This window comes from Brachyistius frenatus, unplaced genomic scaffold, assembly GCF_029030835.1.
Source record: "Brachyistius frenatus isolate BFR_SWC_R1_liver_20210118 unplaced genomic scaffold, ASM2903083v1 Contig_2, whole genome shotgun sequence".
In the NCBI taxonomy this organism is placed as follows: domain Eukaryota; kingdom Metazoa; phylum Chordata; class Actinopteri; family Embiotocidae; genus Brachyistius; species Brachyistius frenatus.
In genome coordinates this window covers 1,809,924-1,822,175 of record NW_027210601.1, presented here as the reverse complement: position 1 = coordinate 1,822,175, position 12,252 = coordinate 1,809,924, and the positions used below count along the sequence as shown (strand labels likewise).

At 36.8% G+C, this 12,252-nt stretch overlaps 2 protein-coding genes across 2 annotated transcripts; both read right to left on the bottom strand.

Moving 5' to 3' along the window:
- Nucleotides 1-22: 22 nt before the first annotated feature.
- On the bottom strand, nucleotides 23-2,455 carry LOC138621675 (sperm acrosome membrane-associated protein 4-like). The gene is made up of 3 exons (XM_069699917.1): nucleotides 2,302-2,455; nucleotides 1,020-1,130; nucleotides 23-430 (listed from the first exon to the last, which is right to left on the bottom strand). The coding sequence occupies exons 1-3, from the start codon at nucleotides 2,351-2,353 to the stop codon at nucleotides 216-218; spliced, it is 378 nt and encodes a 125-aa protein (XP_069556018.1). The 5' UTR covers nucleotides 2,354-2,455; the 3' UTR covers nucleotides 23-215.
- Nucleotides 2,456-2,673: 218 nt separating this feature from the next.
- Nucleotides 2,674-5,809, bottom strand: LOC138621670 (three-finger toxin MALT0058C-like). Its single transcript, XM_069699904.1, has 3 exons — nucleotides 5,675-5,809; nucleotides 4,257-4,367; nucleotides 2,674-3,073 (listed from the first exon to the last, which is right to left on the bottom strand). Exons 1-3 carry the CDS (start codon nucleotides 5,724-5,726, stop codon nucleotides 2,853-2,855), a joined length of 384 nt encoding a protein of 127 aa, XP_069556005.1. The 5' UTR covers nucleotides 5,727-5,809; the 3' UTR covers nucleotides 2,674-2,852.
- Nucleotides 5,810-12,252: the final 6,443 nt, after the last annotated feature.

Here is a 12,252-nt window from a genome sequence, read left to right as displayed (position 1 = left end):
AACACAATCTTTAATGGCACGATAAATCTGTAAATGTATTTTAATGATGACGAAAGGCAGAAAAAATGTTAATCATATTTGTTATTGATTGTCACCAAAATGATGTATTCATTTTAACGTAAATATTGTAAATCAGAGTGGGGAGTTTATTGATTAGTAGGCCTGTACTGGCATCGGTGCAAACCGATGAGGCAGATCATGTGGGACGACAGCTCTCAGAAGTTCCACAGAGAGGACAAGATGGCAGCGCAGAGGGCCACAGTCAGAGGGAGCTGGGCGGAAGTGGCTCCGTTACAGAGGGTGGTGTTGCAGCACGTGAAGCTGGCGGTGTAGCCGGCTCCCGCAAGGTTGCCGGTCAGCGTCCTCCCACACAGGTCTAAGTCCAGGCAGCCGCGTGAGTGCAGGGTGAATGACCCAGTAGCGTTGAACTCTGGGAGGACCAGACATACAAATGTATAAAAATATATATAATATATATATATATAACTGATATTCTTACAGCCACCCTTTTCTTTTCAGATAGTAAACAAAGTAGGCGTTGTCTACCTATGTGTACGCTCCTGATTTAGTTTTTCTGTGCACAGTTAATGCTAAGCTTGCTCGCAGTAATGTTAGGTTACGTTTAGCCTGCATCTTTTTCTATTTTTGTTCTCCTCTTGCGGAATCTCTACCTACTTTGTTAACTTAATGTTGTTCAATTGTATGTTTAACTTGTAGCGTAGGCTGTTTGTATGATGCATTGTAGTCGTCTTTGTTTCTACCTGCCCAGGAACAGCATTTTATTATCGGGCAAATCTGAATTCTTCATGTAAAAACATAAATCCTGAAATGTTTCCTCATTTTCAAAAAGACATGATCTTTAAAGTTGCAAAGACACTCTTCCATATCCGGCCTCCATACAATGCTTCTCATGTTTGGTTTTACTCTATTAATATAATGAATAAGTTGGACTACTTTTGGACTTTCCAACGTGGTCAAGATCTCTCCGTCCTTTCACAGTGTTTTAGAGATTTACTCACTTGCTTCTCCAGTGAAGCATCTCTGTGTTACATTATCACAACTGACGTCATTTCCGAACAGGCACGTCTCAAATATACCAATTGGACACTGACGGCAGGTCAGGCATTGTGCTGTTCAATGGAAAGAAGCAAAAGACAGATTATATTCACATTAACTCACTCAACAACATAGCATGAAGGTTTGTCATACAGATACTTTGAAATCTTTGCTTGTTTCTAGAAATTATATTTCAATCCGTACCTCAAAAGTCATAATCTCCCGGCTTTGGCATCCAAAATGTCTTTGATATCATTGTAATGAGTAAAGCTGCTGTGTAAAAAAAAAAAAAATCCTTTTATTTCACCTCAAACACCTATTTACATGATTTAATTGAAAGTAAAATATTACTTTTTCTGTTGTTATAGGTCATTCTGACTTATGGAGTTCCCCAAGGCTCAATATTTGGGCCATTATTATATATTGACTATGTGTTGGAATGTATCAACTGCAGACACAGCACTTATTTTAGTGAGCCTGAACAGTGATCTTAAGTTTAGTACTGAAAATAAAATCTGGAACTGAAAACAAAACTTTTGCTGAAAAAGGGAACATTGGTGTTGAAACACTTGCATTGAAAAAAAGATGCACGACTATTGAAAAATAGATTGGTACTGAAAACGGTAATACTGAAAAATAAAATAAAGACCACATTTAACTTCACCTCAACAAAGTAATATTTTACTTTCAATTAAATCATGTAAATAGTTGTTTGAGGTGAACACCTTGAGGTAACACTATTCGGGCTCCACACTACTGCAGTCAATTAATTTGAATCAGTTTAGAAAAGAAAAAAAAACGATTGAACAAAAGTCTCTGTGGCAATTAGAGCTGCCCCAGACTGAATGTAATTAAGCTCCAGGGCAGTAAAACCACCTGATATTTAATGAGGAACCACAATATATTATACAACTAGTTGTTCCCTGTTTGTCCTGAGACTTGAATGTTTTGTTTGTCCCCAGTAATGAGCTGTGGAAGCATGCAATCAAAGTAACCATCGCCCTCTATTATAGTGCTGGTTGGTGCTTTACACAGATGGAAAGTCATACTTTTATGATACAGACATCAGAAGTAAAATACATTTTAAAATATTAAAGATTTTAGCATTATGGATATTTTAACTCTTTAACAGCAATGGATCAGTTTTATTGATGTTTCCTCTATTTGCGTCGTTGTTAGTCCACTAACTGTATTTATGAAATCCTTGTTCTCAATTTCTCCTACATGTCATTATTCATAACTCACCTGCTGCGATGGTGGCACCCAGAACAATCACCGCTTTCCAAAAATTATTCATTGTTGTCTGAGTTTTGGAAGTCAGTTGAGTCCTCTAAAAAAACAAATTACTCAAAGGTCTAAATATCTGCTTCTGTCAGTTAGGCTTCTGAGAGAACAATGGCAAAACCTTCAAACAAGACTCAAAGGGAGAGATAAAGTACAAGAATGAGGCTCATCAGGTTTTGTGCTCCTGCAGCATGAACAGGAAGTCTTCACCCAATAGTGGAAAGCCAGGTCAAAGCCTCAATTCTGAGCATAAACATCTGTTCTTAAACCTCATGCAGTTAAAAGATGACTGCAGTAATTAAAGACAATAGAATATTTTAATTACATCAAGCTTTTATGTTGTGTCTATATTCTCTTACATTTCAAGGCTACAACATCATGAGAGCATCACAACATTGGAGAGTATGCAAAGTCCACATGTTTGACAAAGAAAGCAACAATGTAATTCTTTAATACAATTTTTTTTTTTTACAAAGATAAATGATGAATAGGATCCTTATTGGTTATTTTCTTTAAAGGGCCCATGGGCTCCAAACAGCTGTGAGGGCAGCACCCAAAGCGGCAGTGAGAGGGAGCTGGACAGATGTGGCTCCGTTGCAGCGATCGGTGCTGCAGCAGTTCCTGGTGATGGTGTATCCGGCAGTCAGGATGGCTCCCGCCTCCGTTTGGTTGCAGAGAGACGAAGCCATGCAGCCTCGAGTGTGCAGGCTCATCCACCTACTGATGTTGAAGACTAAGGGGAGACAGGTACAAAAAAACAACAACAACAAAAAAGCTTTATCAAAAGAGCACTGATTCTACAGACCAGTATAATAAACTGATAGATAAACTTGCATTCATCAGTGTGTTTACAGCGACAACTGTGGTACAGTTTCAGTTGAATCCAGGTTCTTGACCCTCCAAAGGGTCACAGAATAAATGTGAGCAGTTGTGAAGTGATTATTAGCTTTTGCATTGTTTTGTATTTTACAAGTTTACTTTATGTTTTTTTTTTTAATGTGAAATATCAATAAAGCTGTGAAATTAAAGCAGTAAAAAGTCCAATAATTGTAAAGGGGAATTTATGGTTTCTGTGTCCGCTGATCGATGCAGACTTTAAACATGGGAGGTGAACACAGATGCGGTTCCATTCTGACCACAGTAATGGTACATGTGTCGGTCTGCTTCGTAGTTTGTAGACTTCCTGTCCTTCCTTGGTGGAAATATCACAGGATTTTAAGGGAGTCATTTTTGGGAGCCGTCAACTACTTGGCATACAAACGGACCTTCTTTCTTGTTCACAATGGTGAAGGAGACTGGCCCAGTTAATATAGGTTAAATTAATGTATGTTGCAATCCAGCCAACAATTTACCAAAAATGTTAAATTTTTATTCTGAAGTTAAAATGATTTCAGTCATATTTTGTTTTGGCTGCCACAGTCACCTTGTCCGTAACATTAAAGTGCTCATAACCTGAAGCGACTTAAATCAGGTGTTGGCTTCCAAACAGTTCCGCAGCCTTGTGCGGTTTTGTGGCTGTCAGCATCTCTTACCTGTGTAAACCCACCAGCCAAAAAAAGAGTGAAACAAATCAGTTTCAAAATGTTTTTTTTTTAAAGGCTGACTACAAGATACAATACAATATTAAAGCTTTTACTTTGAAAAATATTGGGTGGTGTCAATGTATATATAGTAAAAGGTATGAAACATTCAAACACTGATCTGTAAATATGTAGGCTAGAAAACTGTTTTCGCTTCCTCTCGGTGCGTTGAATGTCCGGCCACACCTCAGACGGTCCTTTCAGAGCAGGTTTTTCGTGATCGGCAGCCTTTGATTGTTTATGGCCGGAGGATTGATTCTAACTCGGTAGGACACTGCAGACAAACACACGCCCATCTGTCCTCGCTCCTTTCACCGCAGATCAAGTTTTACTCACCCAGTTTTCCAGTGTAGCACTTGGCCTGAGAGTCGCTGCAGTTCTGAGTGGAGTCGAACATGCATTTGCCCGAGAAACTCCCTCTGCAGGTGTTACAGATCAGAGACTCACCTGTGAAGCAGAGAGCACGACGTATTTAGAGAGACGGTAAGAAGGAAGTTACTACCCAAGTGACCATTACATAAAGAGAGTTCGCAAACTAGAGAGGCTTTAATAAAACATTTTACAACATTTTCCAGGTTTCTTATGTAGTCTGCATTTATTAAAAACGTGTTTGCAACCATTCAGAGTCTTGTATTTGTTCATTGAGATTACCTGGATAAAAAGATCAGTTTTAACTTTGAAAAAAGTTTGCCTTTTAAGCTGTGTCATTATAATAGCGCTAAATTTAAGAGTACTGTAGCGTCCCTACTTAAGAAAGCCACCAGATGGTGCCCGGTTTGCTAGAACTTTATTCGGAACAATACACAGGCTACTGTGGGCCGTAGCCAACACAACGGCTAATTCTCACAGCATCTCTCGCTCAGCACACCTTGAACTAAGTCTAGCTCCAAGCCAGGAAAAGAACAACACATTGCTGATATTATCATGGTCGAGTGATCCCTTGAGATCAGATCTCACTATCCTTGCTTTATATGCAAATGAACATGTACTGTCCGTCACATACATATATATGTAAGTAAACAGATGAACAGATAGTAATATCTAGATAGAAATACATGATACTATAATATTAGAAATGTATGACGTATTTCACATTTGTAAATGTCTGAGCACATGACTGAGAATCAGTGTTAATAGCAGGTGTGCTCAGGGCCTCAGCACAACACTCAGAAGTTACAAAGCATTTTACTATCGCAGCATTTTACCATGCAGCGGTTCCCAACGCAGAGCTGGCTCCTTCCACAGAGGTCACAAGGTTATTTATGGAACAAGAACGATACAAAATCTTTTTTTTTTTTTAAATAGATATGCAGCACAAATTTGCATTTAAAATTATCTTTTTATAATATATTTGAGTTTTCAGAGGGTGGTTAAGCTGTTAAATAAAAGCAGTAGAGAAAAAAAAGTATTATATTTACTTAAATAGGAAATACTTGAATTAAAAGTACCTCAAAAATTAAGTGCAGTACTTGGGGGCATCCTTCCGCTACAAAGTAAAAATATGTAATGTTTTGGGGTCAAATGCAAAAACTGGTAAGTCATTTGTTAATTTAAGACCATATATGTCTTATTGTTGATAATTTCAAAGACAGTAAATGTCTGCACCAAAATTTGTTTGTCACACGAGATGTTCAAATTTGTCACCACATGTAGTTTGATCTTCATTCATTTTTACACAACAACACAGTTTTAATGAAGACAAATTCCTCTTTTGTTTTCCAACAGCACAAATACTTGCACCTGGTGCGTCTTACCTGTAACGAAAATTGCCAGCAATGCTGCGCATATCAACAGAAGAGTTTTCATCTTGCCTTTACACAGATGTGTGTGTTATTGAAAAATTTGAAATAAGATCTCAACGAGACGCTTCAATATCTCACCACCTAGATGAGTGCTTGAAAAGGGCTTCAAATGAGGTTCATCTGCTTTTCACCTGCTTTTATATCATGGTGTACCATCAGGGGATCGTACTGGTCATTGACTATAGAACAATTAGGAGGTGGAGTTTCTCCAACATGCAGACGTCATAAAACTGAGGTTTGTTTGACAAGAATTGTGTCCATGAAAAGTCTGAACAAAGAGATAAATAGACAAGGGATGGTGTCTTTGAACTTTTGTGAATTGTGGTTTGCCAAAAACAAACATCATAGAGCACAAACATTCAGACAATAGCAAAGCATAGCAAATTAGGATTCATTGTTAAGGTAGGTATTTACTTTATTAATCCCCGAGGGGACATTTTTTAAAGCAATAAAGAGACACTGCCTTTATTCCCGAGCTAGAAGAATGACATATGATCATGCAAGTTTCTTCTTTACCTTGGGTAAACTATTACAAAATAAAAAACGTACCAAAAAAATTGAATCGGAAATAGTTTATAAATGAGAAGTTTATATGAAATTGAAGCTATATGTGCCATGTTTTTAAATTGGCATTTAATATAGCGCACAGACTGGAAATAGGAGTAAACAGCTTTGAGCTCAAAGGTCAGAAAAATCCTCCAGCAGCCCCTCTAAAGCTCATCGATACTAAAATCAAAGTGAAAAACATCTTAGTTTGTTTCTTGTCTTTATATTAAATTAAGCTGCACTAACCTTTATTGTCAATTCATAACATGTACAAGACAGAGAGATTGAAATATTGTTTCTCACAGTCCCACGGTGTGTAAAATAAAAAGAGAAAACAAGAAAAGTATGACAATGTGTAACAATAAAAACAGACAACTACCACAGTGACGCTTAACTGCAATATATATGTAAGTACAATGTAATGCAAATGTTCAGACTTTACGGGGAGAGAGGGGAGAGAGTTCAGCATCCTGAAAGCCTCATGGGCGAAGCTGTTCAGATGAGAGATATCAGATCAGATATTCCTTTTGTCTTTTGTTTGTTGAACAAAACAGCAAGGCAAGCTTTCCCTCATCTGATAACGGTTTATAGTTTTCACCCTGTGTAATATTACAAATCTAGGCTACACAAACCCCATCAAATCAGTTTATAACACTGAAGTGGATAAATAGTTTGACATTTTCGAAAGTTATTTGCTTCAACGACAGTCAGATGAGAATAAACTTAAACACAAATCTATTTATCCGTAAATAAAGCAAAGTGTAAAGACGACAAATTACACTTTGTTCGGTGGTTGTGTGAAAGTTATCTTTGTAAGACAAACCCGTGCCGGCTGTGATCGCACCAGCTTGTGTTTAGCATATCGACAACTCTCAGCAAGAGAGGGAAATGTCATGATATGTCAAATTATTTCTGGGGCATGATTATAACTAAAACATAATTATTTGTGTGTTTAACGTGCTATTCCAACCCTGTCTCAGAGAAACTTCGTCAGCATATAGCCAATCAATCGTTAGCCTACTGCACATAAATACACACAGACGCAAAAGTGGACTAAACTGTAATAAGGTTTAGTCTCCCTAAAATCATTAAATAAAGGTAAATCTAGTCTGCAACGTTTGATTTGAACCGGTTATCTGTTTTTCTGTTCATGTTGAGCTCACTATTTCAACTCTTTAACCATTACTTAGCTAACTAACAACTGTTTATGTGTCACTTTCAACTATTTCCACTGTGCTTACATTACTTTTTAATCTGTTCCTTTTGCATCTTGATAACATCATCTCTTCATTACTAAAAGTTAACTGTTTTACCCGTTTTTAGCGAACCGCACGTCAAACTTTTTGTGGAAAAAAAAATTAATTCCAGCTGTATTTGAATCATATTCATGAACTAATTGCGTTAAAATTGTCTCACAGGAGGTGATGACATTTTATAACTGAAAGGTCAAAGGTCAACTTTAATGTGACATTATAATTTCCGGTCAAAACACTTCTCGGGCCATTATTCAACGCCAAAACTCAGGTTGAGAAGTGGCGATTATAACCCTATTTCACATTATATCAGACACTTAATTGGGGACACGAATCTTGGGTGTCAACCTTGAAACTGTATTGTAAAGATCTTTGTACTATCGGACTGAAGATGCGTGCGAAGCATCCACGTTTTAGAATTTGGAGTTTCTTAGCAGCAACATATGTTTAAACCGTTGTTGACTTTCATTCAGCTTTATTAGCCAACCAGGTGGACATATAGAGATTCCTTTAAAGTTTTCACTGCATACATTATTTTCTATGAATCTGGAATTGCGTTGAGTGTTTTTACAGTGTGGTTTTAGTACTTTTACTTTGTAAATGACCTGAATACTTTCACCATCGCTGCTGTGGAAATACATACAGAAGTTCTTCCAAACGCAAAGATGTTTTTCAGAGAATTTCTTTATTTTCGCATCAATGTTTTGTAAAACAAGTAGTTAAAAGGATAAATACTTTTTGACTTAAAGAAAAGAACTACAAAGCAAAATAACTATTTGGAAGATTTACAATCTCAATGTCTCCCAGAAACATCCCATTGATTAACTTCCGTCATGTGAGTTTTGTGTTTTATAAAACTAAATCTTAACATGACAAGATATAAGTTATGAAAAGTCATTGTCTTAGCATGAGCATATATAGAAGTGTACTTATTTAGTCATAAGATCCAAATATGTTTATTTTTGATCCTTTATCTGATCGTAGAACAAATTAATTTCAGGAGGAGCTAAAGGAAGGTGAGTGTTTTTTTATGGTTATATTACAGAATGCTTCCCAGCATGGAGGCCAGGATGGCTGCACCAACAGCGGCGGAAAGGGTCATCTTGGTGGTTGGGGCACCGCTGAGCTGGATGGGGTTGCACTTGTCTGTTGAGCAGCACTGGACGTTTGTCTCATAGGTGACACCCAGCAGGGTGCCAGTGGTGGTTACGTTGCAAAGTGAGTCATTTTGCCTGCAGCCCTGGCTGTTGAAGCCTGTGAAGCTAGGCAGTGACGAGAACTCTGAGGAGAAACGGTTGTGTTAGACTTACAGAGGTGGAAAATCATTTGGCTTATTTAATCACATACAGTTAGGTACAGGTATTTAATTTGAGGGCTTTTACCTCGTGAAACTTTCAGTTTTTTATGCCTGGAAATATATATGTAATATCCCAATTTCACCAAGTTGTTTCCTTCTCTCCACCCTTCTTGCCATTTTCCTTTCCTTTTTAATCTTATTTTGTTCCTTCCTTTTATCGTTAAATTGACTTGAAATAAGAATCTTCCCTAAAACTGGAAATTTACAACTCACAGGTAAACTTACTACTACTCTGTATTTACATGAAGACAAAACGTGAATATCCAGTCACGTGGGACACAGGTGTGGCAGTTGGGGACACTGGGATCTGCTTGTTTGTCTATGTGTGACTGAGTTTCAGTCTTTGTGATTCACGCCTCTACTGTTATGCAACGTTTGAGGGGAGAAGGGTGTGAGCTCTTAAGATAATTTGGAGGTCACTTACTTGCTCTTGCGGTGAAGCAGACGGTGCTGTTGTTCGTGCAGATCTCTTCGGAAGAGTTCAAGCAGACGCCCAGCAGACTGAACCCGCATTTGTTGCAGGTCAGGGACTCCGCTGAAACACATAAATTAAACCACAAAAGTTAAAATCTAAGGAAACAGGTCGTAAGCTTAAGCAGTTGGATTTCCATTAAGCTTTTACCATGTTAAATGGAAATAAATAAAAATAAACATATTTTTGATATGAATATTGTCTATGCAAATACCTACAGACTTTTACCAACTTTGATTTTTAGCCGTAATCTGCTTAATTTTGTTTTGAAACATGGCATTTTTGTAAAATTGATATTTATCTGCAGCTTAACTGACATTGTATTGAGGAATTTCAGATGATTTTTTGATATGAATATTGTCCTACAGCCCAACCAGGTTGACCTTTATCTGGAGTATTACAGCTTAACTGACATTGTATTGAGGAATTTCAGATCAACCACACTCACCCAAGATATTTTTGATATGAATATTGTCTGTGCAAACACCTACAGACTTTTGCCAACTTTGATTTTTAGCCGTAATCTGCTTAATTTTGTTTTGAAACATGGCATTTTTGTAAAATTGATATTGGCAACGATGTCTGTTTAGTCGCAGGAAGTTGTGGTATAACTAGGGTAGGAAATGTTATTTTCCTCTGAGATGTTTGTACAGTGGTTTAAACGAAGAGAATTTCATTTGTTTTGTCCACAAATCAACAATATCCCCATTACTTTTTGTACTCTTCAGACCAGCTGTCAACAACTTTTACTTGAACTATTGTCTTCTGAAAAAGTCCCTGTAAGATTGTTGAAGGTTGCCAATCATCCTGAGTAACTTTCACGTAAAACACGTGAAGCGCAAACAAAATTTTACTCGTCTTTGTTGTGTTGTGATGGTGGCAGACTATTCAGTGGTCTGTATCTTAAAATTTGGGTAAATAAAAGTTACCAGGAGGAGTAAATTATAAATTGGGTGTTTCCACTTTTTGAATAATCTCCCTCAGAGGCCTCCAATCTTTTAAAGAACAACAAAATGCATTTCTGAATGTGCTGCAGGATTCAAAACATTTCTCAGTTAATCATAAAATCCTGAATTTATCCCTTTCATCAACTACACTAAATGCTAAAATCGTGAATCCATGGAGTCCCAATTTGTCAAGTTTATCGTTTCCTTTTTTGAGAGTGGCTGCTTTTTTGCCTGTGAAGGTTTTGTATTATCAATTAATAGAATAATTGAATCAATACTTTTTTTGTAATATTTAATTGATATAGAGAATTGATTCTTAATTTTTGGTTAAACTTACTCAGCATGAAAGATGCAACAGCTACAATGACTCCAAACAGGATCCGGTTCATCTTGATGTGTTGGTGCGGTTCTTGACAAAAGAAAATCCTTCCACACAGAGGCTGCAGCTTCTTGTCACTGAGATGCTGCGTCTTGTAAAAACTGGTGAGCTTGTTTAGTGAGGACAGAGATTTATAAGGAGACAGATGAAGGGTGTGGACGAGAGGGATTTATTCAAGTCTTTTGTCTTCAGAAGGGAACAGTCACTGGAGGAATGCAAAGAATGACTGAAGCAGTGCTCATGAGATGTACAAACTAACTACTATTCTTTCAAATACTATATTTAGTCATTAATTGCAGAATTACAAAGAGATTGGTTTTTTTTTTGGTGGTTATTTTTCTACTGATTCATTGTTTAGACAAAAATTGTCAGAAAATTATAGAAAAATACAAATGTTTAGGTGGCATATTCATACTCGTTTTATTTTACATTAGAGCAAAACCCAGAAATATGCTGTTTACTGTGACAATTGACACAGAAAAGCATCAAATCTCCCCACTTAGAAAACTGAAACCTTTGGCCTTTTATCCTTAAGAAAATGACTGAAATCGTTAGTTTGTGTTGATGAACTAACGTATCAACCCACAAATTGTTTCAGCTCTAAAGCCTATTGTCATCAAGTGAGAAGTTAAGCAGAAAAAAACTGCCCAAGAGTCTACTATATTTATCCAAAGAAGAAATATGAACAAAACAAAGTCAGCAAAACTGATTATTAAATAAAAGTTTGTTCGCCACCAAACCCTGAAATCAAGACATTTGGCATTCTACATTGTCAGCAGACGCACACTGAAACCTTCAGAACCAGTCGGTCCTGTAATGTGACAATGATTTGTTTATCTGCTTTAATCTGTATTAAGAAGGAAGAAACCAAATCCCAACAGTAACACCACACACGAGGGTACTCTTCCCCAGTTTGGATATTTATTTATTCATCCTTCAAATTGTCTACATACCCAAAGTCAAAAGCAGACAGGCAGATTCTTCCTTTTTATTTTTTTTTTTTTTTTTTTTTGGAATAATGCCAAAAGCGCCACTTTAAGGAAGAAGTGATTCATCTGTCACAGAAAACGTAATGATTGACACCGATAAATTTCAGATTGCTGGAATCTCAATTCGATTTCCTTATTTGCATACATTAGAATCTATTTCATCACATTAACCCCATAGTTGTTAGACATACATTCAAAATGAAATAAACAAAAGCATTTACCCGAAGCTTTTTGTAGGCTATTTAAAAAAAATTATAATAATAAAGACATGAAAAAAATGTCTTCACTGACAAAGTCACTGAAAGAATTACATTATGTCTCTTGTAAGTGAACATAAATTGCATAGAATTGAATAGAAGTAGAAATGTTTACAAAAAAGGCAAAACAGGCATTTTAACATTATGACAATACAGAAGGTAAAATATAGCTTTAGGAGGTTAGCTTAGCATAAAAACAGCTAGCCTGGATCAGTCTTGAAGCTATATTGTTTAGAAGTTATTAACTTGTGTTTAGAAGATATGTGTTATTAGTAAGCCTCTGTAAAAGCAAATTTGTTTACCCTTTAATCACAGCCCAGCTGGTTTCCA